This window comes from Channa argus, chromosome 3 (genome assembly GCF_033026475.1).
Source record: "Channa argus isolate prfri chromosome 3, Channa argus male v1.0, whole genome shotgun sequence".
Lineage (NCBI taxonomy): Eukaryota > Metazoa > Chordata > Actinopteri > Anabantiformes > Channidae > Channa > Channa argus.
Window position 1 is genome coordinate 21,889,079 of NC_090199.1, and position 27,438 is coordinate 21,916,516.

General features: G+C 38.9%; 1 protein-coding gene across 2 annotated transcripts in view; it reads left to right on the top strand.

The window, feature by feature from the left end:
- The first annotated feature begins 8,017 nt into the window (after positions 1–8,017).
- The window catches only part of pkd1a (polycystic kidney disease 1a), a 53,856-nt gene continuing 34,435 nt past the window's right edge, over positions 8,018–27,438 (top strand). For both annotated transcript variants that reach the window (XM_067497944.1, XM_067497945.1), the window contains exons 1-9: positions 8,018–8,715; positions 18,913–18,984; positions 19,332–19,400; positions 20,325–20,396; positions 20,932–21,095; positions 22,394–22,644; positions 22,932–23,192; positions 23,298–23,466; positions 25,507–25,678. In XM_067497944.1, the coding sequence (XP_067354045.1) occupies positions 8,441–8,715; positions 18,913–18,984; positions 19,332–19,400; positions 20,325–20,396; positions 20,932–21,095; positions 22,394–22,644; positions 22,932–23,192; positions 23,298–23,466; positions 25,507–25,678 (1,505 nt within the window). In that variant the 5' untranslated portion in view covers positions 8,018–8,440. The remainder of the gene's footprint in view (positions 8,716–18,912; positions 18,985–19,331; positions 19,401–20,324; positions 20,397–20,931; positions 21,096–22,393; positions 22,645–22,931; positions 23,193–23,297; positions 23,467–25,506; positions 25,679–27,438) is intronic.

Genomic DNA, 27,438 nt, shown 5'->3' on the forward strand with positions numbered 1-27,438 from the left:
GAACATTTGTGTCAGATGTAATAAAATTCCCTAGATTTTTTTTCTTTGACACATCAGCTACAAAGAGCCACTGAAGGAGATTACTCCCGTCTTCGTGCATCTACGGTCAAAAATACAAGCCATTTTTAAGGATGCAGAGTCGAGCTGGTGTGAATTTGAATTGAGCGATGGATGACTCACCAATACTAAGTAGGATTTCTGTTGCATTCAGACAGTTCGTCCTGGAAACAACTTTCTAAGCACAGACACAGAAGCAGACAGATGTGCTCAATCCCCAATTTGTATAAGCAGTTGTATTCTTTCTAAAACAAAGAACTTTACTCAAATGTTAAAAAAAAAAAAAATCGTACATGCACCAGTGCATTAAGAGTCTATCTATGAAGTATGATGTTATGTAAGAAACTGCAGACACAAGACTGTCTGTAATGTTAGTCATTTGAAAATATTTTTAGGGGCTGTAGCTCAGTTGGAAAGGCAGTGGTCCACAGACCACAGGGTCAGGGGTTCAAGACAAGACACTGAACCCCTAACAGCCCATTCCCATCCTCAGCTGTGCAGTGCCGGTCCAAGCCCGGTAGAAATTGGGGAGGCTTTTGTCAGGAAGGGCATCTGTAAAAACTGTGCCAAATCAACATGCGGACAATGATCCGCTGTGGCCACCTTGAACTCACAGGATAAGCTGAAAGGACTAAATAAATAATTAAATAAAAAACTCTTTTCACAAACACACACAACAACAGACTACTGAGACAAAGTAGATACATAATTATTAATTGATGCTTTTATCATCATTTTATAAACATTTATACTTGACTTTCACCACAAATCTCTGTCTCTACTTTGTTATTTCTATTATTAGTTGCAGAAAGAAGAACACCACATCTCAGTAGCCTCTTCCACACACATACAGACACACACACACACAGTCTTTAGTTAATGTCTGAGAGCAGGTGAATAAAAGGGGAAGAGTTTATGCCTATCTGAAGCTATCACACAGCCCGAGGGTTGACCTTACCATCCTGTCAAACGACATTATTGTCCTGTGGGTAGTGTGTATGTAAGCAAGATAAAAGGAAAGCAAGAAAACAAGGAGTATGAATAACAATTCAGAAGATAAGCAGCTTGATTTTATCCTACTTATAATATCAGGAAAAATATTCAAAGGACATAGATTAAAGTAAAGCTCGATAGTAGCCAATTTGTGTTATGTTAGAGGGATTTTAATCAGTCTGGGGTTAAGTAAAGGTCGACGCTATAAACTCAGATCTGGGAAAAGTGTAAGCCCCTATTTATTCTTTATTGTATATGCAATTAAAAGTTTTTCTGGAAGTCTCTTAATAACTAACTAAAGGAAAGTTTGACCATTTAAAGCCACTACTGTTTCCAGGCAACCTCACAAATCATTGAACTCAGCCAAGATATAGTCTGACACATCGTCAGATGCTAAATGCTACTCAGTGTCCACCAGCCAGTCTCTCTCAACTTCTAAGTCTTCAACTTGCTGCTGACGAGGGATTGTGCAGTGTGTGGTTTAGAGCATTTTCCTGAAAGCAGCTGCCTGCTCTGTCTGAAAATCAGTTCGGTCAGAGTGAACAGTTAAATCATCGGCAAGACAGCTAAATACCAAGCTGAAACCCACTGTAGAGCTCTGTAAAGCCAAGAGAAGCTGCAGAGTCAGTTAATATTTTTTTCCAGGTTCACCATTAATGGCCGCAATTTCATCTTGGTTTTATTTTGTGATTTTTATATTGTGATTAAAAAAACATTTGAACTAGAGCATCTTTAAATATATGTAACAGCAGTGTGTTTTACCTTAGCTATAACTAAAAGCCTTCAAAACAAGGTACGATGAAGTATTTACATCAAATCAAACCTATTTTGTCTATAAGCAGGTTTTGTATATAAGCAAGTAATTGTATTGTTCCCTATTCTACTACTATACTATTGTGGTGCTTTTAAGCATGTCACCAACTCCACAACTGCAAAACTATATTTATTTGGTCCAAAGAGACATCCATTTGTTTCCTCACACATCAGGAGAAGTGTGGGTGTTACCAAAGGACACTCTCTGATCTATAGCCACCCATTATACTGCAGCTAAACATTCAACCTGACAACCTTGACTGAAGTTTCTGCCGATCCAGCGGGGTTAGCAGTTGAGCTTTAAGTACCCTCAGTAAACTTGAGATGAACCTGATTAAAGAGAAATAGCAAGTAGGGAAGGAAGGCTGTAGACGCAGATAGAATGACAGAACAAAGCAGTGTCCTCATTAGGACACATCAAAGTGTGAAGACTCAGCACTGATGTGGCAGAGAAATCATTGTGTTAAATGTTGCACTTAAAGAATCTACTTTGTCACATCAGCTTTCTGTTTCTCTCCCTCTTCTAAAAAAATAGGAAACAAGGTTCATGTTGTATGAAATACTTTATCTCTTACTAAACGTAGCCTTGATGAAATTGAAATAAATTTTCCGTCATATACGTAAGCCTTACCTGGTCATTAAGTCAGAGTGGTTATCTTTCACTTTGTGTATTTTAGGGCCCATTTTTAATTATTATTTTATTTACTATCATTAAACTAATGCATTGCAATGTGCAGCCTTGGTACATTAAATGTATGTATTCTCTAAGTCAATTCTATTGCTTATGGCTGTACTTGAAGGGTTTGTGGTCCCTATTTTTTTAGACCAAAAGTGGCCGAAGACCAGATGTGAACCACTTACGTGTGGTCATGAAGATTGATAAAGACAACTACTGCCTATTGTTTGTCCTTGAAACATCCACGGGATAATAATACCTTCAAGTCTTTGCAAAGCTCAATGGATAACAATTGCTTTCTCTTCTTTTCTTTGTGCTCACTAGTTTGCTTTGTAGCAGTGAATGACAATGTTTCAGAAAATGCTTTTTATATTTACACTCAATAAAGACTCTTAGAATGTTATACACATTTAATTAAATACTAAAAAGAGGAATATATTGAAAGTCATGCGGAGTGTCACAGTATGCACACCACAAAGTGGAGGCTCCAGTATTTCGTAAGATATTCTGATTCACTCCTGTTAATTTGTTTTCCTTTCAAAATCGCCATTTTGTCAATACTGTGTAAGAAGGTTGCTTTTTCAGCTGTGCAGTAATATTGTGTGGTGTGATATATCCATGGAATGTATGCATTAAAAAAGCTTTGGCCAAATTTCAATAAAATTGTTTCCCTTTCAGTTGAATATACCCCATCACATCTTTTCCCAATTTGTCAATGTTTCTTTTATTTTCATTTGATAACAATACAACAACAATAACCAATAACAGAAAAGCAAATCCATTCTCTCCGCAGAACTAGTTTGACGAGACTGGCTTTAAGACCCACAATAGCAAAACCCACCGTGTCCCATCACCTTTATTTGAAGGGCAATCCTGGCATGTCAGCTGGAAAGTTTCAACTTCTTTCTACCACCTCACTTCACCACCAGCAGCATTTAGATGTCTACTGGGCTTGGACAGGCAATGCATAGCTGGGGAGGGGGATGGTCTGTTAGGGGTTAAGTGTCTTGCCCAGAGTGTAAATGGTAAATTGTCCACTTATAAAGCACTTTTATCCAAAGTGCTTTACAAAGTTTCGTCTCCCCCTTCACATTTGCTACGCACATGACCCACCGGGAGAAACTTGGGGTTCAGTGACTTGTCCAAGGACACTTCGAAATGTAGCGAGGAGAGACCAGGAATTGAACCACTGACCTGAACCTAAACTAATTTATATTCCAAACAATTGTAAAGGCACCACCTTTATATTAGTAGGTTAATTTGGAAGGAAGTAAGAAAGGACCTTAGTGTTGAATGAAGTCAGGAGTGCGTTGTGGAGAGGAGGAAAAGTAGATAGCAATAGGGAGGTAAATGAAGAATTGTTGGAAGATAATATATATGAATTGTGTAAATGATGGTAGAAGTACTATAATTGATAGTCATAAAGGCAGTAAATTCATAACAGATTCAACACTGCTAGAAACCTGCCAGGGAGAGGTGAATGTGAAGTGTGGGAGGATTCAACACTGGGAAGTGATCGCTTTCCATTATCGAGTTAATGAGTGCTGAGAGGGGAAGAGGAGCTGAGCAAGAGCGAGGATAGAAAAATTGATATATTAATAAGGCTCAGTGGGGACAATTCAATTATGTACAGTATATGATGCTGACGTGTACAGCAATCAGCCACAACAATGGAATCACATGGAGGTTTTAATTAAAAAATATATATTTTTTTAATTAGAATATAATGAACCAATATATGCTGTCAGCACATTAAGTGGTTTAAATTATCGTCATGGGACCGTGTAGCTGCAGACTGCTCAGAGTGGCCATGCTGCCCCTTGTCCTCCATGACCTTATTAAGGCCACCAGTGATAATGTTGTGGTTGATAGAGTAGATTTAGCTACAGACAAATACATAAAAGATGTTGATAAAGTTTAGAACAATATTGATAAAGGCAGCATATCCCCGAAGGTAAAAGAAAAATAAACAGGAACACTGTTACTTAGTGGACAGAGGATTGTAATAAAATAGTGAAGGAGAAAAACAGAATTTTTAGAATATTAAAGAGAACTCATAACTTTCAACAAAACTGACAAGGGTTCTGCAACACAATTGGAAGAAAAACACCAATAGATGATATGTGGGGGATGATAAAGAGCATCAGAGGGTTTAAAAGGGGGTGGCAGCATCCAATATTAAAAATGGAAGAAGTAACCACACTTACTGATGCAGAGAAGTCTGGGATGAGCAATCCAGTCATCAAATTGGTAGAATAAGGGTGACAGAGTGGTACCTTATCACCATATCAGACGGAGTTCAGAAGAGGCAGAGCAAGTATAGATCCTTAGATAGGCCCAGACTAATTTGGCATCAGGTATGGAAGTTATTATTGACGAGAAAAAGGTGGATGAAAGGATGATTTAATGATTACATTAAGCTACAAATTACACTAAGAACATTCAACTGGATTAAAGATTTATATAACAGAATTGCTGAAGTCAGACTTGAAATGGCATTGATCAGAAGATGAACCTGGGACCCCATAAGGAAGTGTCATAAGTCCATTTTTGTTTTTTGTATGTTATTTCACAAGTACAGTATGACACTGGCTGGTCATTGTCACCCGTTCATTGAAACTTATGGAAAAGAGGAAGATCGTATAAACCATAAGACAAAAAGACAGCTACTTGTGGGGTTTGAATTTTTTACTAGCGAGACAAAAACAGTTTTATTTACTAGAAAGAAAACTAATAATACAGAGATTAAAAACGAGAGGCAGAAACTTAAGTAAAATTTATTTTAATTTCTGGGGTTGTGGTTTTATGGAACATATTAATTAGATAAACTCCAAATGAAAAAATCTTAAACCAAAGGAGATGTCTAATTAGCTGAAGATATAAAGATTAAGAAAGATGATGGGTGCTTTTTAAGGAACAGCGTTAAAGAAGGTGGAAATACTGCAGGCTCAAACTCTGAGATTATGTTGTGGAGTTTTTCATGTGATGGGGGATTCCCACTACAACTAAGATTTGAACAGTTAGCATACGGCCATTGGGTTAATCTGCAGGGTCAGTCAGAAATCTAGCAACAAAGGTGGTTCTCCTGGGATGGTAGGATTATGAAAGTGCTCAAAGCTCATTTTTTGCATCGAACAGAGGGTGCTAACGAGATGGGACTGAATCAAAAATGATACTGTGATGCAGCACTATTAACAGTTACTCCACCACGGCTACAGGATGCCTCAGCATGTGTGACTAAAGCAATATATATAGAAATTTAATCTAAACATATCAGGGATGGTAGAAGATAGACAATGATATTATGATTATACTGCAATTTATGGATCTAAAGACCCAAATACAAAGAGGCCAGGTTTTTCATTTGCTATTCCAGGTTTGGGAGTTTTGACAAACAGAAAAACTGCCGGTCATTTAGAAATATGTACAGTAAAACTGAGAGCTATAACTACAGCCTGTAAATTAAGGTTTTAGTGTGTTCAGGTTCTAGTTTGGCTCTGTTATCTATCAAATAATTTGCAATTAGAAGAAGGAGAAAAGCAAAATCAGAGGAGGAGATTAGCCAAACTATGGCTGAAAAAAAAAAGATTTGTGAGCTCTTGCCCCTCTACCGTACACCTCTGACTGGTAAAGAACCTGTGCAACACTTGTTGTACAGTCTCTCACATCTCAGCCACTGAAGCTTGTAAATGCTTTAGAGGAGTCATAGACCCTCACTAGTCAACTTCTCATTCAGTTTCTGAGGACAGCCTATTATAGACAGATTTATACTTGTGCCATGTTCCTTCCATTTCTTAAACATAGAATGAACTGTACTCCAAAAGATATTTACTGTCTTCTCCCCTGACTTCTGCTTTTAATAATCTTTCCACGGATTTGATTGGAGAGTTCTGAGCATTTATCTTCATAGTTGGCCTGGATTCTGACTTACCAGTACCTGGACCTTACAGATACAGGCCTATTTATATCACAGTCCCTTAAACACATTTAATGCACTCAGGTGACCTCTATTTAACTTACTGGACTTGTAAAACAAATTGGCTCTCTTATTTTCATTTGTATATTTTTAATTAATTTAGATTAGATTTGGATTTAGAAACTACCACTACTACTGAGTTCTTTCTTTTACACTGGTCTCCTGTCCAATTTATTTTTGTAAAAGTTTGTAACAAAAGTAGCTAAAGAAGAGCTGTTATTTACTTGACAGTTGGTAGAATTTAATACATTCACCCTACAATACAATTATTTTCACCCTCTTATCCTGTTCAGGGTCACAGGGGGCTGGAGCCCCTCCCCGCTGTCATTGGGTGAGAGGCAGGGTCCACATTGGACAAGACTCATCTCCAGTCTATTTCAGGGCCAAAACAGAGAGACAGACAATCATTCACACTCATATTCACACCTACGGGCACACTCAGTGTCATGGTCTCCACTTCTCTTCTTTTCTCTTGTCATGATTTTTGCCATGTCCTCAGTTCCCTGTCCTTCAGACTGAGAACTCTCTTCTAAAGCTCTTAATGTGCTCACCCTCTCAGACCCTCCTCACGCTCTCCTTCAACATTCATCTCTCTGCCCCCTCTCCACCACTCTCCCCCTCTCTTCCTGTAGCCCTACAATAACACAGACAGAGGCCTCAGTAAGTGCAGTTTTCCTGACCAGGCAGGAGGACCCTCCCCATTACTAAACAAGAGCCAAGCTCATTTTACTTCACCTGGCCCAGACTGGACCAGTTCAGGCCAGACAAATTTGAAATAAACTACATGCCCCGCACTGATTCCATATTGCAGAAATAAAGTGGATAGTTTTTTTCTAAATTGTTCAACCTTTTTACAAATGTTATTTCACAATCAAATAAAAGGAATGTTTACATCTCTGTAAATGAAGAAGCCCATAACACTGATATTAGGTAAAGAGATTATGAGCAATTGCTTTATAGTGATCTTGAAAAATGCATGTTCTGTATTTTCTACACTGATAATATAATTTTTTAATTTTAAATTTTATCAGTGTAGATTTTTGTTACGGGGTAGAATTATATATCAACCTTCTGTGCATGTAGATCTTAGTTTGAGATAATGAAACACGCATTCATATAATTGCTGTGTTAAAATCAGTTAAACTCAATATTGTTTCAAGTTTGTCGGTGTTTACTTGGCTCAACCTTATGCTGACTTTTCAAGTAACTCCGTACTAAATGTTCTAAAACAGACTGAAAGCTCAAAACATTTCTCTAGCTGAAAAACCTTCAACACCTCTGTGAAACACATCCGAGGACAAGATAAAAAAAAAAACAGCTAAACTGTTGCAAGATAAAAAACAAATGAGTTAATCTTGACTGTTATATCATTACCGTGTTACTATTTAAAGTTTTTTTTTAGTAATTTAACACATAACGTGTTATATCAATGCTCCTGCACTGCGGTGCTGGATAAAAAAGTTAAGTTTTAAGTTTTTTTTTTTAATTTAACTTTTTCTTAAGTACCATTTGATCACTGTAACGGTACTTCTACTTTAGTAAAAACAATTTAGTGCTCTTTCCAGTAAGTAAGTAAAGTACTTTAAAATACAGTGAGACAAAATCCAGATGTGTGCCAGATCTCAGCGGTGACTCGGGGAACTGCATCAAGTGGGAGGAGGAGGAGAGAGGAAGTTCTCCAAAACTTTTTTTCCCCTGAAAGGATTCTGGAGAAGCTCCGTTAGGTTTTCAGAGGAAGGGGATCCGACCAGAAGAAACGCAGACGGAATAACGGTGGCGAAAAGTTGATCTCTTCCTCCGTTTTTGCCTCCTCACATGAAAGCCGTGAAAGAAGGACGCGTGTATTTGTCTTTGTGCTGCGTGTTTTGTTCCTTCCCAGACTGAGAGGACTTGCACCATCAGAGGCGATGAGATGTGAGTGAGCTATGCCTTGTGGAAATGGACAGACTTTATCCAAGCGAAAACATGGCGTCTGCGTCCCGAGGTTTACATTCTTTTCCACTCTTCTCGTGGCCCTCTGCTCCCTGGAGGTATGGGGCTCCGGGCCGCAGGGGGACGGCGGCAGGAGCTGCAGCCCTTGTCCCGTTAACTGCAGCTGCGCACTGGCGGGACTCCAGCCGTCCTGCGTCGTCAACTGCTCCAACATCGGGCTGGAGAGGGCCCCAGCAGCGGCGGACATCCCGCTGGCCACCAACGTGCTGTAAGTAGAGTGGAAACAGACTGAAGAGGAAATGGGTTGCAGTGGAAAGCTCAGCTTCACCAGGTCTTAATTGATTTACAAACAAAAAACAAAACACACAAACAAACAAAACTACGAGGCATGTATTTTGAAATAATGTCATGATATTAGAATATAGAAAAAACATAGTTATGTTATCTGAGCTCATTTAATTTGTTCTTTTGTTTTTGGTTGTTCTCAAAACAAGCCACTGAAACAGTCAATTAAGTAATTAACACACTGAAAATCAAGGGAGCTTTTTAGACAACTGATTCACTGCCAAAGCAAGAATGTTAAGCTTCTCAATGCAGCTATTCATTTGCTTTCTCTATTTTATCTTATTGGAAAAATCATCATCTTTGCATTTTAGGCTGTTGATCTAATAAACTCAGCAACCTGAATATGTCCCCCATGGCTCTATGATACATATTCTTAATATTTTCTGACATAAGCTCTAACGACTGAAAGAAGTTAGTAATAAAGTAATCAATAGTTGCAGACCTAGCCATGCATAAGAACTCTACTACGGGTGAGGATTGGATTAGCATGGCCTTGGTAAACCAAACCTGCACTGTGCACTGCTGTACACTGTTAAAACTACAATAGTGCAAATGAAAATACATAAAATGATTTGAAGAAAAGTAAAATAACATTTAGATACAAAGAAGGATAAACAAAACTGCATGACTTCCACTGCTTTAAGGTAATTCTTTTTGTGGCCTCAGCTAATATCAGAGGCCATACTTTCAGTGACTTTGTGTGTGTGTGTGTGTGTGTTTGTGTGTGTGTGTGTGTGTTTCAGTTTGGTAGCTGAAAAGAAGTTGGTTACTAGAAACGTGAACCTGGTGTTTAAGGTGCAGCTCAGTCTGCAGCATCTGGTGTTGTACCGAGAACATTCTGTTCTCCACTGATGGTAGACATCTGTTGTCAATTATTTATTTCAATTTAAACTACCGTTTTTTAAAATATTTTTAAGGATTTTTGGAATATACCGGACTGATGAATGAACATTACTTCAAAAGTTGTTTACTTCAAGGACTTTACTAAATATAGAATATAAATACCCTATTGTTTTTATGTGGTTTTAGCAGCATGTAAAAGTCTTACCCAAATTTCATCAAAACTAGCAACAGTATGCGTTTTGGTAATGTTTGTTATTGTTGCTATCATCTTAACAAGTTTGCTTAGAATCACTTGACATGTGGTGACAGGATTTGCATAAGAGAGGAAGAGTGCTCTGTTAGGTGCCACATTAATGAGAGACAGATCCGGCTGCAGGATCTGTCTCTCATGTCAGACTCTATTGAAGTGTTAATTGCATCAGTCTAGATAAATGTCTTTGAGCCCACTGAACAAGCAGAAGCCAAATGTGGAGGTAAGCGATTGTGAACATTACTGTCCACGCTATTGCCACCCTATAGGCAGAATCATGGAATTTACATCTGATATCTTGCTTTTAATTAAGTCTGATTTCATGGCCGACCATGAGAGGAAGAGACATCCAGCCAAGATCCAAAGGAGAACCTAACAGTATTCGATTTTGTAATGCTACAGGCAGTGCTGTGTTTGTGTTACCTATCCACTCATTATTTGAAGAATTACAAAAATATATATCCTGTACTTGCATGGGCTGTGTGGTGCAGAAAAGATCAGTGCAATCTTCCTCCTCGTCGTATTATAGACACAGTTTACCTGTTCTTTAAGATTAGAAGAAATCTTTACGAAGCAAACTCAAAGCAAATCTTGCAGCAAATATCAAACTAATGTTTAATGTGTGAGAAGGTCTTTTAAATTGAATGCTGTCCAACAATGTTTTTGTATTAGCAATTTTCTATTGTGATACGCTTTAAATAGTCAGAGGTGTGGTTTAGAACTTAAAAGGAAAAGTCACTTCAGTTCCTGTTCTCTGGGCTTCATCTCGATGAACATGAATAGTTCCTGACTGATTGGACCGTTTCCTCTCCTTGTGGTTTCAGTCCAGCTGGTTACTGGCACTGTTACATGCGAATTCGAGACTTTGGAGTAAACAAACTGTGGTTCTCAACTTGATCAGTTGTCAGCGAGCTGCTCACGGAGCAAGGCTGTCTTTTAAACATCAACTAGGAGAGATGCTGTAAATGTATAATAGGCCAGCATGTGGCCTTTTGTGGTGTGCATTCCATGGCCAGACAATTAACTGTGTGGATCATTCACTCATGTGGCCTGAGTGTGACTGAGAATGCTGCGTCAGGCTCCACACCACTGCAACTCTTCTGCTGCTGACAAATTCACTTAATTTTACTTTCATTTCATTCTTTCTTCATTCTTTGTACTTTTCTTTTGTAGTCCAGAGAAAAAAACGACCGTTATTTTTATTATTAGTCAAATGTGCCTTCTTAAATCATTGTTTATTTTCCAGAAATAGCAAAAACTGTTCACTGAAATTTCCTTTAGGCCGATGTGACAACTCAGGACTGAAAGATATTCAGTTTTCAATCATATATTGTGAGACAAAAAAGTAGCAGCTAATTCTCACATTTGAGAACCTTGTATAAGCCAATATTGGACATTTTATTCTTTATTCTTTTGAAAATTGTGGCTGGATAGGAATTCACATCATAACATATCTCACAGCATTATTAATATAGTTCCTATCGTAGATGACACTTTAAACAATTGTCTCTGTTATGAACTAGTTCATCCTTGCGGTGTGGAATCACTGCTTGTTTTCAAGCTGATTTTAAATGATTTTTAATGCACATTTATTTAGTTGTTTGTTTGTTTACTCTTGCAATAAATAGATATCTAGAATTTTAGTGTAAGTATGGCTGGCATTAGTTCACCACTTTGCATGTTATTTTCACGTTTTACTAATAAATCCACAATGGGATGTGACCTTTATTTGTTGCTGTGGCTGATGTGAGAGAAAGAGACAAAAGCTGGATGAGATCATAGGTTAGGGTTAATTTATTGTTAAATATTTTTGGCCTTATCATGCACTGCACTCCTTTAGAAAGACCTTCAGATCCGATTAATCATGGCTTTAAATTTGTGTTAACCCTTAGTTAAAGCATTAGTAAAGTAAAACCATAAATTCACCATTTTTATTTCAATTTAAGTTGCTGTTGTGATTAGGAAAATCATCACTAGGAAAAATTATTTGATCAAAGCTACAACATGTTGATACAGTATGTTGCTACACTATATCATTTTAATATAGTATTTTGAAAGGAATAATCTAAATGCTTAGACTTGCGCCAAGATGATCAAGTGGTAGTGGAGTCTTGCACTCTGCGGTAACATACTGCAAAGTGGAGTTGGAAAAAAGCTTTCCGGCTGCACACCAGTGTACTCAACCCACACACATAATAAAAAATCTCTTAACACGTCATACAAACAGTTTATGCAACTCTGAAATCAATTCTGGGAAATGATTGTGGCACAGATTCAGGTTTTTAAAGTCTCTTTTGCCGTTCAGTATGCAAACTGCTGTGACACAAATCTTCACGGTACTGTGTGTGTGTCCTGGGAAAATAGACAGAGAAAGTGGAGGAGAAAAACAGTCAACATCTGTTCAGAAAATGCATGTACTGTACACAGAGCACCTAATCTAATCTACCTAAACGCCTAATGAGTGCACAGTGGAAATATATGGGGTTAGTGTAATACAACAGCTTGCAGAGATTTCTTTAGCGACACTGTATTGCTTCTTTAATACATTTTAAAAAAATATTTCCGTTTCATTTGTTTTATTTTCCTCTTTAAAAAGTGGACAGTTCGGCCAACAGTTTATTAAAACAAATAGCCTTAATAAACGAGTAGTTCTTCTGTTTCCTGCATTATTGCTTCATTTAGCCTAGAGCAGTCTACTTTGCCTTTTAGTCTCAGTTTATCTAGAACACAGAGGTTTAGTTAAACAATTCCAACAGAGAGGTCTTCACATTTAAGTTACAGTATATGTCAAGATTTTTCATAACGGTAAACTAATACGATATTTTGTTCATTCCCAAAGGTGAAATTCATTAAAGAAAGGCAAACAACCATCAGGTCTTTGAAGGTGCTAACGTTAATAAACAAAATATTAAAAACAAAGACTGCCACCATTAATATGCCCATATCCCCTCTTATCGGTCAAAGTGTTCAATGTAAAGCACCAACTTTTTTAAATGTATGCAGCTGCTATAACCAGTTTTCTAACTGTCAATATTTAATATTTCTACCTGAACAGAGGTGACAGAGATGGCAGTGTTCGTGTAGAAATATTGTACAGTACAATGTAAAATATCTTCCACTTTTCACTGTAACTTGTAGTCTTGTTCTAGTTAGATGCTATGAAATGCAAACATGACATAATACCTAATAAAGACAGTAGTTAATAATTATCCCAAGTAACAAAGAATGCATTCAACAATTTTAAATTTAAAGTCAACTTTGCTGAAGACTGTGACTGTTTTGCAGAGTGTATCTGAACTGTGAACACATGCGAGGTCTCACACACCCTGTCCTGCCTTTATCCCTTAGGAGAATTTGGGGGTGTTACCATGGCAGTGGGACGCATACATACACAGAAACACTACAGGCACGGCAATGTACTTTTGAGGCAACTGTACAGGGAGTAGTTAGGGCTTTGCACTAAAGCTTTATAGCTGTCAGACAAACTTAATTTAAAATTTTCTCACTGTCCTGTTTGTTCTTTACTCTTCCCCTCCTCCTCAAGAGGTGTGTATAATCCATATAACCAACAAAACACACCCACACACACACAACCACGCTAACTTTAATGAAGTGGGAAAGGAAGGCTTGAATGTACTGATGATATGTGAGAGAGAATTTGTTGTGTTACCATGGTGATAATAACTAATGACATCACTCACAGAAGCGCAGACATTCCACAATGTCATAAATAAGAGGAGGACTGAAGAAAAAGGGAGAGAAGAAGTGGACGAGAGAGACAGCTCCCGTCGTCTCCTCTACTCCTTCTCTCTCTCTCTCGCTCGTTCGCTCTCGCTCTCTATGCACTTAGTGATTTTTAAGTTCTTGTCAGAAATGTCTCAGTTCACTATTAACTCCCCCACAATGGTGGTGGTGGCAGCTACTGAAGTCTTTTTTAACAATGCAGCTTGTGTGCGTGTCTGTATGTAGTTGATGTAACGTCTGCTACGCTGAAGTTGTCCTTTGGCTTTTGGAAGTTTCTTGAGCCCTTGTAAGCTTATAGTGCTGCAAAGCTTATTTTGCTCTCGACCTCAGACCTTAGTTTTTAAAATGTATGTAAATTGTGGTGCAGAGATAAGATGGACCTCTGATTTGTGAACAGGGGTATTGTGTGACCTACATACACAATAGGGATTAGACGGTGCTTGTATACAACATAATATAGGCCATCTGAGTGCTCTCTGCAGTTGGATGTTAAAGTTTTGCAGTGAAAGTAAGATACATGCTGTAAACAAAGCAGGGAGAAATGAAGTTCAAAAGCATGTCTGTTGATTTTGTTGGGAAATAGTGACATTGACTCCACAAATGTTTCCTAATATCCTAAATGTTAACTTTAAAAAAAATCACCTCAGCAGCTTTAAATTAGGCATTTAGCTGTGCTTAGTTCAGCTAATGCATGTGTCTTGAACTCAGTTTTCAGGTGATGAAGTCATCCAATGTTTGCTACATTAAGCCCACATTAGTGATTCATCATCTAGTAGCTTGCCAGAGGTGTAGAGTGGTAGATACTGTTGAAGAAAGAACAAGCAAGTATGTTTGCGCTCTCTGCTTTTTCTGTTTCACTTGTATCTGTGAAACGGCTTTATTCAAATGAGATATATAAACACTATAGTGCAAGTCCCTCTACACTGTGGAAAGTGAGATAGCTAGTTAGAAATAACATACTTTTAAATTCTCAAATTTGAATCACGATTTGTTTTTTTATTGTTTGTGCAGTTTTACTGTCAGGGGGACAATACTTAGACCGGGTGTACATATGATTATTTGAGGATGACAGCGCATAGGCAATTGGTGCTTGTAGAATTAGATTAAATGAATTTGTCAGATGCTTTGGCTGAAAGTGACATGACTATAAATTGAAGCAATGCATTATGATGATCAGTCAGGTTTGGTTTTACATTTGCTGCCAAGTTGTTAAAGATTTTTTATACCAGGCTTTGTCAATTCCTTTTATTACATGCTGATTGTTTGTGTTTAGATTAATAATAAAAAGTATGAAAGAAGATACAAATTGAACTTTTACATTTTGCATTTACATTGTTCCCATTGTTCCCATTTTAATTTAAATTGAAAATACGCTTCACTGAAATAATGTTGTTTTTCTTCCTTTTCATAGTCACACCCAGAAGTACTGCAGGCCTGAAACCCATTTTTGAATTAAGCCCATAGTTTATGACTTGCACAGTTTCATTTACCAGAAAAAGAGTGAGCAGCGAGTGTTGGACAGTGTTAGAGGATTTTTGTTTTTCTTCCATGCATTGACAGTGTGTGTGTGTGTGCTTGTGCATGCATGTGTGTATATGCAAGTGTATCGCTCTTTGAGTGTATTAAACACGCAGCTGCCCTTCACTTGCCAGCTGGACACCAGACAACCCAGGCAGCAACAGCTGGAAAATTGGACAGAATGTTCCAAAAAGGAGAGGAGAGAGTTTGTGACCCAGCCAGACAGACTGTGAGGCAAAACATCTTTTTAGTATAAACCTCTTCAATCAACGTGCCCCAATTCCCTAATTTCATATGCCCTCTTATCCTGCAATAGGGAAAGTACCCAACTATTCCTAAAGTCCCTCCCAGCCCAACACTCTTGCTCCAGGCTCTGGGTGCTGGCTGGCAGCCCCTTCATGATCATGTCATTGTGAAGGGGAAGTGCTGAGGCAGGACAAGCACCTACGGGACAAGCAGCCCACAATGTAGCCATTTTGCTCCAGAACTGGCTCGTGTCACACCTGCTTTCTTCTCCTCCAAATCAATCGTCTTGAACTCCTTTAATTTTGTCCTACTCCCTTCCAGCTTTTGAATATCCACCTATCAGCCACTGCTGTGGGTTTTGTGGTAGACAGGTGTCAGTGATGGTTAGAATCTACAGGTGTCAGAACACACTGAGCATCACAGCTTGCTACCCCTGTCCACCACAACCATAAAACCACCTGGTGGGTTTAATGTTGTGGTTTATTGATCTACAAATAGCAGCAGAGCTACAGAAGGAAAAAGTGGAGATAAACTGGGAGAAGTGAGCGGCAGAGGAATGGAGCAGGGGAGGAATCAGGCGGGGATGCTGAGGGAGATGAAAGCGACCACAGAGAAGTCTGTGTTTAGTGGGTTAGTGGAGCGCTGGCCTTCACTTAGAGTGACTTGGACCACTTCGCCACCACGATACAGTAGATACCAATGTGTCCTGTGATCAGATCTACATTACAGTTTCCATCAGCAAACTGTGAACCTTTTTTATTTGTTCTCATTATTGTACAGAGGGGAGACTAATTAAATCTAACAGATACTATGCTTCTTTAGGGAGCTTTGTCTTTTTCATTTCCTCCATTTCCTTGAAGTTATCTTGTTCTCTATTCCTTTTCTCTCCAGAGCTCATGCCCCTGTCATTCCTTTTGCCCAAGTAGTCAATGAGGAATATGTGAATATGTGTGTGTGTGTCTGTGTGTGTGTTCTCATCCTCTGGCTCAGAATAAGTGGCACCAGACAGGCCTTATAAGGAGTGGTTAGATCATTGACCACACCGTTAGTAAAACAGAACCATATGTGTACAGCGTGTTTGTGTGTATGTGTGTGTGTGCAGACCTATACCTTCAGTGTGCTCTGCAGCATGTGTGTAAGTAAAACCATGTGTGTCCAGAGGTAGCCGAGAGAACGGGAGCCTGTTGCTAATAGACATGGTGAAGGTCACATTATATGGTCATGTTAAACACACACATACACACACACACACTACTTAATCTCATCTTGTCTATGCAGTGTTGCCAAAAAGAAGGTTTTTGTATATAGTGTAAGGAGTGCACATACACCCACACATACACACCTGGCATTGATGTTGAGAGCATTACATAAGCAGAGGTGTTAGCTTAATGTGCTAATAATCAGCTTGAGGGTGGAGTGTCTTTCTGCTGTCCTGTTTCATCTAGTGATGGGTTTCGCAGAGGAGCACTCTCTCTTTTGCTCGGTCTCCATCTTTCTTACACAGCGTGTCTGGAATGTACAGATGTTTCCTTTTGGGAATGGGCGTCCGCTCTATTCACACACACAAACACACACATACATACACACACAAAAGAAAAAGAGAGGAGCGTGGAGTGAGGGGACTACATTCCCATACACTTAAACTTATTTCCATCTACATTTACCTTCTGCAGATTGTTTATTTTTATTGTTTGCTGTCAAATTAGTGAAAATCCTCTTGCTGAGAATAGGAACACACGTCAGCAAGCTAGGACAGCTTATTTAATAGTATTTATTTATTTTTTTGCTTTTTGTTTTCTGTCACAGACTCTCTGTAGTTTTTGTTCTCTCATCACCTCTGACTCCTTGTCTCTTGGCTCCATTTTTTGGTCCTTTTTATCTCATCATTCTCATGTGAAGCTGAGGCTTTGCTGTGAGGGAACACAGAGAGGAGACTGAAGACACTCAACTTGGCTTGGCTGTTTCCTCCTCAGTTTGTCTTGGCAACTCAAATACACAGCTCAACCAATTCACTTTTCTCACTTCCTTAATCGTTTATCTACTGGTTTGGCGCCGACTCCAGCTGTAGTTGATGATATGATAGTGTTTTGTTCCTGTGTGCTCTTCAGCTTACCAGCATTGTGGTATCAGAACATGAGAAACCTAATAAGTGTTTCTTTGATGAGGATGATAATGATGAGTTTTATTTATCAGATATAATAGTTCTTGATTCAACTGTATGATCACTTTGGAGACTGTAGCTTATGCTTTAACTGTTTAACTGTACTTCATTATACACTGAGGTATTTATTATCTTTTTACCCTAAAATAATTTATTTAAGTGAAATAAGAGAAATATCTGTCAGTATAACACAATACAACTCAAAATATACAAAGCATTTATTTTCCAAAATCAGCACATAGTTAAATTAGATCTTTAACTAGTTCCAACAGTGAAGGTCTAAGGGTCCATGACATCAGACTGTGAAAACATTTATATAATGTATTCTGTGTCTATGAAGGAGCTTTATTTTGCTTTTTCAAAATATTTTTGTACTAGAAATATGTTCCAAAATTCATTTTTAATGTGAAGAGGTGCTGTCGAAGCCTCCTGTGATCTAGACTTATTGAATAACACTGTTAGCACTGGAGACATATTCACTTCTAAAAGTCTAACCGGACACTTCTAATTATTTCTATTTCCTTAGTAAGTTTTGGACACTTCCCATTTATTATAAGTTCATGATGAGGACTACCTGAAGTGCTGGCAGACTCTGGTGGAGCATAGCAGAGCAGGGAGGGGAAGGAATGGGTAAAACAGAGTAGATAGCTTTTGATTATCATGCTAGTGTTTACAGTACCTAAGTTGCATATTGTAGCTTTAAATTTTCAGAAAACCCATATGATGTCATGGTGATGTCCCCTCAGCTTTGGTTTGGTGACAAAATGTTTATGATTCATCTGTTTTAAGCTGTGGGTTTGATTTAATACGGAGGGAGGTCCTATGAATTTTTTAAATCAATAACGGGAAGTTCAGGATCCAGTATCTTTCTTAGCTTGAGCTATATGAGGTCCTGAAGGTCAAACCTCCTTTGCTTTGATTTTAACCTTAAGTTTTAACCTCTGTGCTTAAATGTTAACTGCAATTGTTTTACAAGTTTTTGATGTTTCCTGGAATAAATTCTAAATCCAAATCTAAATAATTGACAGATTGATAATTCAAAATACTTAATAATATTTATATTAAGTAATATATTTAAATATGAATTTAATATTGTCAATTCCTTAGTATTGTTTTCTTTGACACATCTATGTACATTTTTAGTGTATCAGGTTTAATTTATCTCCACATTGTATGAGCTTAATTTTCCACTTTTTTCTCCTTTGTTGTTAATACTGTGCATCTCATTTCCCAGCATTTACTCAATCACATGATATGGTAAATTACTGGTGTGTGTGTGTGTCTCTGTTTGTGTGTGTGTGTGTGTGCTTTGCCCATGCATGCATTTAAAATGTGGATATGTTGGTTTGTTTCTGCAGAGATCTTTCCAAAAACCACATCTCCTCCCTTGATACCAGCCTGTTGGAACGTCTAACTAGTCTTCGAGAACTGTGAGTACACCCAATATTGTGTTTATATTTTATTTAATTTTTATTTTTTTTGTTTTTGGGCTTATCCCTTGAGTTCAGGGTCGCCACAGTGCATCATTTGTCCGCATGTTGATTTGGCACAGTTTTTTTTAAGCTAGATGCCTTTGCTGATGCAACCCTCCCCAATTTCTACTGGGCTTGGGACCGGCACTGCGCTGATGGGGATCAGTTGTTTGGGATTCAGTGTCTTGCCCAGGGTCACCCAATATTTTGTATATTTTGTCATATCTTTTCCATATATGTAATATATCTTCAACTGTGTTGATCTGTGTAAATACATATATTTCTTTATACTGTCTATCTTTCAGGTATCTTAAAGGTAATAGGATCAATGTGCTCCCCAGAGGGGTGTTCTGCTGTGGACCTTTGTCAGTCCTGTGAGTACAATATACAGCATAGGTAAATAGAATAGTACGGGAGTTTGATCACACTGAGGAAGAAAGTGGAGAGAAAGGCTGGTTTAGTCTGAATTTAAGTAGGCATAAATCCCAGGAGTGAGCTAACTGGAACTGAGAGAATTCACAAAAACACATTGTATTCTGCACACACACACACCCACACATGCACACACACCAATCACAGTACAATTAAGTTCAATTACAACTTAATGCTCCAGGCTCCCACTGCCTCCCTCTTCATCTGACCAGTTCTCCCTTACTCCACCCATTACCTTATTTCTTCCACCCATTGAATGGGCGTTTAAGCACATGTTTGTGTGTGTGTGTGTGTGTGTGTGTGTGTGTGTGTGTGTGTGTGTGTGTGTGTGTGTGTGTGTGTGTGTGTGTCTGATGAGAGAGAACCCTAGTGGTTTCCATCAGTTCCTTCCAAAACCACCACACAACGGCCCCATTATGTAGCCTACTGGATAGAGGAGGGAGGGAGAAGGAGATCATGAGTAGAGGAGGGAGAGAGCAGTATTGAAAAGCATGGAAACAAACTAGGATGATGGAAACATGGAAAGAAAGAGGAAGAAACATCCTGAATTCTCTGTTACCTTTTTATGTTATATTTCAGAGTTATGTTTCTTTGTAAGAAGGATGTGCTATTGCTGCTCTCCTAGATTACACAAGAATCTGAAAGTCATTTGCTAATTTAAAATGGAACAATAATGTTAGAGAGTTTTACATATTTATTCATCCAGTGACTCGCTTACTGACTTTGAGTTTTTTAGTCAGTGACACATCCCCACTGCATAAATGTTGCCAAAGAAGTGGTTTGTTGATAACTGTCACAAATTAGTGCAGTAAAAATGTGAATGGAAAAAGGCTCAACAGTAATTTGTATTTTTTTGTTTCCATCAGGGATTTGAGCAACAACCAAATCACCACCATCGAAGAAAGAATATGTGATAACCTATGCAATTTAAGTCAAATGTAAGTATTAGCAATTTATTGTATTTATCTTTATCTCTTTCCTCTTCAACAGAAGTAAAAATATCATATAGACTACATAGAAGCATATGCACACACAAACTCATACATCTGATCACATGCTTAAATAAGCAGCACATTTGCAGTTACTTCGCCTACACTCAAGATGAGTGAAACTCTATTTCAGACTGCAGTGGGAGTAAGTAGTAATTATTCCTTACCAGGTCTTTTTATGCGAAAAGTTTTCTTCTTGTGAAAAGCGAAACCAACTAGTCAGTAATAGACTGAGAGAGACATTATATAATATTGTTGTTCTGCCTGTCCTTCCTTTCCTTACTTCTCTAATTTTACAAACATGAGTCCACATTGCAAAATGTACATAATTAGCTAAATTTGTAACACATCCTGGTCAGCTGAGGACATATTCATTAAAAGTAAGTGTAGCTAATGATATGAAGACACAGATGGCACTATGAAGGGTTTTTATGTGTCACAGTTACTGATCCAGTCACTTCCATTGTGTTCTCCTGTCCTCCAGTGATCTGAGTAGCAACCCTTTCGAGTGCGACTGTAAGCTCTTCCGGTTAGTCAGCTGGCTCCAGGAGAAAGGGGTCCGAGTTCGACACCCAGATGCAATGCTCTGCAACCACCCTCCTGAGCTTCGCCACCAAGCCCTGCTTAATGTCAGCCTGCTCACCTGTGGTATGAAATACATACATTAACATTTATATTTACATTTAGAACGCTTTTATGAAAAGCAACTTACAAGTGAGGCAAGATTTAAATCAAGCAGAAAACATTAAAGCAGAGTGTTTAGAGAAGAAGTGTTTCGGTTTCGTGAAATGCAAGTGGAGGAATAAAGAGATTTTTGCATAGAGAGAGTTTTGTTTTCAGCATTTGTTTGAGCAATAAGCAATTTGTTTGAGTGTGGCTGCTAAGCGTGCAGAGGTTGGAAGATTGTTTCACTATCGTGGGACCATTGAGCTGAAGTGTTTTGTTAGGGATCTTCGGTGTGATAATTGGACCACCAGATGGTGTTTGTTACCAGAGCTCTGTGGGCGGGAAGAGTTGTAGACATGACGGAGCTGTTGAGTTGACTACTCTGTAAGCAAGAGTAAGAGCTTTGAAACAAATGGTAGCCAATGGTAGCAACAGGTAGACAATGCAGCGATCTGAAGGGTGGTGTGGTATGTGTCCTTTGTGACTGATTAAACATTAGATGGATGGATCAATTGGAGGGGTTGATTGTGCATGCCGGTAGCCCCTTCAACAGGGCATTGCAGTAGTCCAGACAAATGGTAAATGGTCTGGACTTATATAGCTTATGTAGCTTTTCTAATTATTGCTTCTTATTCACCCATTCGCACTCACAATCACACACTCACTCACAAACCCATGCGGGATGGGTGCAGCAGCTGTGCAGCTGGCCAACACTCACCGGGAGCAACTAAGTTGGGGTTCAGCTTCTTGCTCAAGGACACTTCGACATGTGCCCAGAGGAGTCTGCATGCCCTACAGACAGAAGAGATGAGGTCAGAACCAAGCACTGAGCCCTGTGGCACAGCAGTAGAGGGGCTGTGAGAGTTAGGAACATGCCCCTGCCAGGGAACCTTAATGGTTTATTCAAATAAGTAAGACAAGAGCCAGGTCAGAGCTGTTCCAAAGATGCTGAAGTCAGAGAGTGCAAACAGGAGGACGTTTACCGTGTCAAAGGCTGCTCATAGATCAAGATGTTTTACTTTTATAAGTAACAGTACTATAAGATCGACTGAATTTACTAAAAAGTAAATCCATGAAAATACATAACAGGTGTGAGCACCCTTTTGGCTTTAAAACTCATGTCAAAGCACAGAAATGCTGTATTATATTGTTACTGCCTAATGCAACCTTTGTGATAGCAAATTCAGGCATTAGAGAACTAACCCCTTTGACCTCTTGATAATCTTTGCCTGTTTGGACAGAGATATCCTGACAACCTCAAGCATCTGTCTCTTCCTCAGGTCTAAATTATGCAGCTTGTCTTGAGGACAGCAGCAGTGGAGGAGGAGGACGGAGTGAGCTTGTTATCTTCTCTTCCTCTACACCTGGAAACTTCACTCGTGAACAGTGTAACAGTGTGTGTTTTGCTGCATCACATCGCTATGGGGGCTTGGGAGCTAGGCATGAGTGTCTCTGTAGCACAAACTCCGAACCCAACTTCATCAGTGAATCTCAGTGTTCCGCTGCCTGTACAAACCCACATGTTATGAAGGTATACAGCACACAAGGGTCTCAGATAATGATCTTTGCCCAGCAAATTCATCTGGTGTAAAGCGCGTGAATTGTAAGCTGCTAAAGGACCCCTTTACTATAGATTCCTTCCTTTGTTTTGTCTCTTGTTTTAGTAAACACACAATTAAAGATATCCTCTAAATCTTGCTAGAACCTACCAACAACTTCCCGTCATGACTATAATGACTTCCCTGCAAAACTCAAAGGAAATTATTTAAGCACAACACAGTAATCTCCTCTCCTCACATGGTTTCCTTTAATTCACAGGAATGTGGGTGGACTCTGGCTCAAGACGTGTTTGCGGTGGACTTCTCTGTCTCACTTAAGCCTCTTGCGTTACAAAGTGTTCACGATCACATTACTTTTTCTGCCACCTCCTCTGTCACGGGAGTGATGCTGTCCTGGGACTTTGGTGACCTTTCACCCCGGGTCAACATGACAGGAACGGGGGATATCACAGCAACTCACAAATATGGACTTCCAGGGCGTTATGCTCTCAGTTTGATCGCCTGGGCTGGTCACAAAGAGGTAAATTATTTTACATTACATATTTTTGTAATACATTGTTATTAATATTGTAGTATTGTGTCAATATAGTGACCTGTCATTTTAATTGTTTGGTTCTAATTTCAGGTCTCTGTACGGGGAGAAGTAACAGTGACACTTCCTCCTAAACTGAAGCTGCACTGTCCAACTCTTGCTGTGGCCAATAAAAGTCTAGTGTTCACACTTGACAGCTGGGGTGCTTTTGGTATGGACGTAGACTGGAAGATCACAAAGGAAGGTGTCCAGGTTGCCAAGGGTAAGATACACCAACACATAAGCTCTGAGCATTTGTTGATACTCAGCTGAAGTGCAGTCCTTAAAATTGAAATGGAAGCGGTGTTTGACTCTAAACTTACAGTGATCAACATATACTGAAACGTCTGACCTCTGTCATTGTCAACAAAGGTTATATTACAAAGTATTGAGTGGAACTTTTGTTATTGACCAAATACTTATTTTACGCAGGAATTTATAAATAAATTCTTTAAAAATCCTACAATGTGATTTCCTGGATTTTTTTTCCACATTCTCACAGTTGAAGTGTCCCTATGATGAAAATTACAGACCTCTTTCATCACTTTAAGCGGGAGAACTTGCACAATCGGTGGCTGACTAAATACTTTTTTGCCCCATTTTATTTATATGACAAGACAAATAAGACAAAAATTAATCCTCTGTGCTGTAAGTTCATCATTAAGGGCAAATCCTACGCTCGTCGTGCACTCCTTTGCTTTAATACAAATAAGGATTATAGCTACTGGAAGTTTCACTTTTGCACCTGCATTTCTACATGATACAGTAAACTCTAAACAGCCACAACATTAACACTGTTGCTCTTAAATATGCCAAGGACAACATGGCATGTCAGCATGGCTACTCTGATCCGTCTGCTGGTGCACAGCCCCATACAGAGCAAAACGTATACACTGTGTGAAAACGTTGCAGAAGTACACAATGTCAAGTTCCACTCTTCTAATCAGGTAAAAGTACTACGCAGATTATCTACATTTTACTTAAAGTACTCCAGGTGGCGTTAATGTTGTAGCTAATCAATGTATATCGGAGCCTCTTAAAATAACTACAGTTGTTCAGAGATATCCATCATTTAAGTCACAAATGAACTGTCTTACTATCTGCCTTTCTAATACATACACACAGAGGCTCTCATGTAGGCTGTATGTGAACACACACATACACACACTTCATCTGTCTTGTGTGCACCATACAGCTGTCAGCAGTTTTCAACAGTTGTCAACATTTTTTGTAATTGAATCTTTTAGTCATATTTGCTCTGTCCCCCAGCTTGTGTCTACTCAGATATTGTAGAGGAGCAGACATATTTTTAGAGGAAAAAGATAGATCGTCAGTATTGTCAGTGTCTCTGCCCAACAGATGTTTCCATCTATTCTTCTGAGTCTCGGACCCACCTGCTCTCCTGATTTCCATCCCCAGTCCCAGTCAGGAGACCTTCCCCACCTACTATACGTACATATCTGTTCCCATTTCCCTTATTAACTCCCCTGTGCATATAGCAGCCTGCTTTCCCCACTGGCCGAATGTTTGCTGTCCTCACTATATCATGTAGTAAAATTACTCCACCAAGGCTGACTGTGTCAGTTTGAAGAATACAAGCTTTCTGTCTCCGCTTGATAGTGTGTATTTGTGTTGTTGTTAAACTTTAAATTTTAAAATTTAAACAAAGGCATAGAAAAAAAACCACATTACTGTCAGTTTTTGTGGGGCTTGTGAGCTGACTTGGTAGAGCATTGGGATGGGATGCAGAAGACTGCTGGACCAAAGTCAACCCCACCAGGTGTGGCCTTGCCAAGCCACCAATGACCACCTTGGTGCTGGTCCCAAGCCTGGATAAAATGGGAGTGTTGTGGCAGAAAGGGCATCCGCCATTACAAACTCATGCCAAATTAACACGAACACGTTCTGCTGTGGCCATGCCTGAAGTGACAAGCCGAAAGCTGATGATTCATATTTTATTGTGTTTTGGATCATAATTTATTTGTGCATTGTAAGATAGATAATCTATCTATCTATCTATCTATCTATCTATCTATCTATCTATCTATCTATCTATCTATCTATCTATCTATCTATCTATCTATCTATCTATCTATCTATCTATCTATCTATCTATCTATCTATCTGTTGTTGTAAAGTTTAACAAACATATAAGATAATTTTGTATGTTAAGCTTCAAAGTAGGATTTTCCTCCTGATGCCAAATCCTTTGACGATCATTAACCATGTATGTTACACTGTAAATGTTTTTGTCTCCCAACAGCCTCCCCTGACTGTCCAAAAGATGGGGAGCCCCACACAGAGTCCTGTTTCCAGATCATTCCAGAGGAGCTGAGCTGGGCCGATGCTCGACAGCAGTGTTTGGACCGTGGCGGTGATCTGGCAATCGTCAGGAGTGAAGCGCTGCGTAAACGGCTGTCCCCAAACATCACTTAGTGAGTGTTTTCTGTATAGGATACAGAAATGGGGCCTGTTGTTTTTTGTGACCTTTAAATTGTATGCATTGACTGAAGTCTTTCCCATATATCCAAATGTAAATGTCACCCATTATCCTATTAAAACACTAGTCAGTGTTTTAATAGCCCTAACAATGAACCATCTTTCAAAGTCACTTAAGTCCATTCCTCATGCCATCTTGATTCAAAATTTGCTGGACCTGTTCATTTGATGTTAATTGTTTAGTTGTACCATGTAGTGGATCTGTGTGCAAGCATCTGCATTCCTCATGTTTCTTCACTAATTTATTAAGGTTTTTCCTTTAATTTGTCAATATTCAACTGTACAGAAGAGAAGACCAACCCGGCTCAGAAAGTTGTTAAGAACAGAACAGATAACCTGCCAGCTTTTTCAGTGCCCTGTCATCTCTGTTTGTTGATAGTTCTCTTCATGTCAGAGTCTGTTAACAGCAGTGACAGGCAAAGAAACACTGACACAGACAATAAACACTCAAAACAGATGTTTTCACTTTCTCTTCCTGTCCTGTAAGTGTGAACTTTGAGATGCAATGAACAGAGTCTCCCTCTGCTTGTGTGTGCATGTGTTATTTGGGCATAAGGCTGTTGGTGCATATTCAGATCCAAACAGATAATGATGTCAGGGTTAGTCTTTTGAAAACAGGAATACATCTTTGATATATGTAAAGTACTGGATGTCTGAATGTGGATATTGCCCTAGATTTGTCTTTTGCTACAATGAAAAAGTTTCTAACCTTGTGCTAATCTAAAGACCTCCAGTGATTGATGTTTAGGTCAGAGAAGGTCTCAAAAACTACATCTGTGAAAGCACAGCTGCAGTGCAACTTTAACACCCTGGAGGAAGAGTCCACAGTTCATGATGTGTGTGTGTGGGAGGGGGGTGTGCGGGTGTGTGTGTGTAGTAATATGAAAATACAGGCCCTGCCCTTGTAGACCCAAGTGGATGAAAGAAGAAAAATCTGCTGCAGATGGAGTTTATCCTTTTGTAGCGCTCTCCTCCTCCTCATGTTCCTCCACCCCCTCAGTTATATAAGGAACTCCTTTTTTTAATCAATCCTTGTTTTGTTTTTGTTTTTTGGGACGCTTTCTTTTTATAATTTTTAACTCGTGTGCACTCTTTCAGATGTTATTTTCACAGATGCAAGTAGTCAGCCAACGCTGAAAAATCTCACACAAAAACACAGAAAACAAGACAGGGGAGGAAATTATTTTAATTAACAGTCTTTAAGGTTACTTTAATCCAGGTGAATTTCTGGGCATGTCAGAAAACAACGCTTTCTCTTTCTTTATCATGAGTCACACACTAACTTTTTTTTTGAGGTGAGACCATTTGTTTTCATTTAATAGGGTATGATGGGATGAAAACTGGAAGCTGGTGAAAATGTGCAGTTCATCAATTCTCTCTTGGAGTGAAAATTCAATTTATCTGTCGAAGTTGCCATGCATTTCTGTTCTAACATGCTACTGGGGATCATTTTCAAGCTCACTCTGCCTCTGACTTTGATAGTTGAAGCAAGCTGGCAAAACTAATCACTGAATTCAGTGTCACTTATACTCACAGGACAGATTTGTGTTGTACCATATGTTATTTCTTGTCTGACAGCATTATTACATGTAGATGAATGCGTGAGAAAAATTATTTTCTTTTTATTACCCTCATCTTTTTATCACCCTTGAAGCACAATAAACCGTTTGAACGATTGAAAATATTTTCTAGGTTT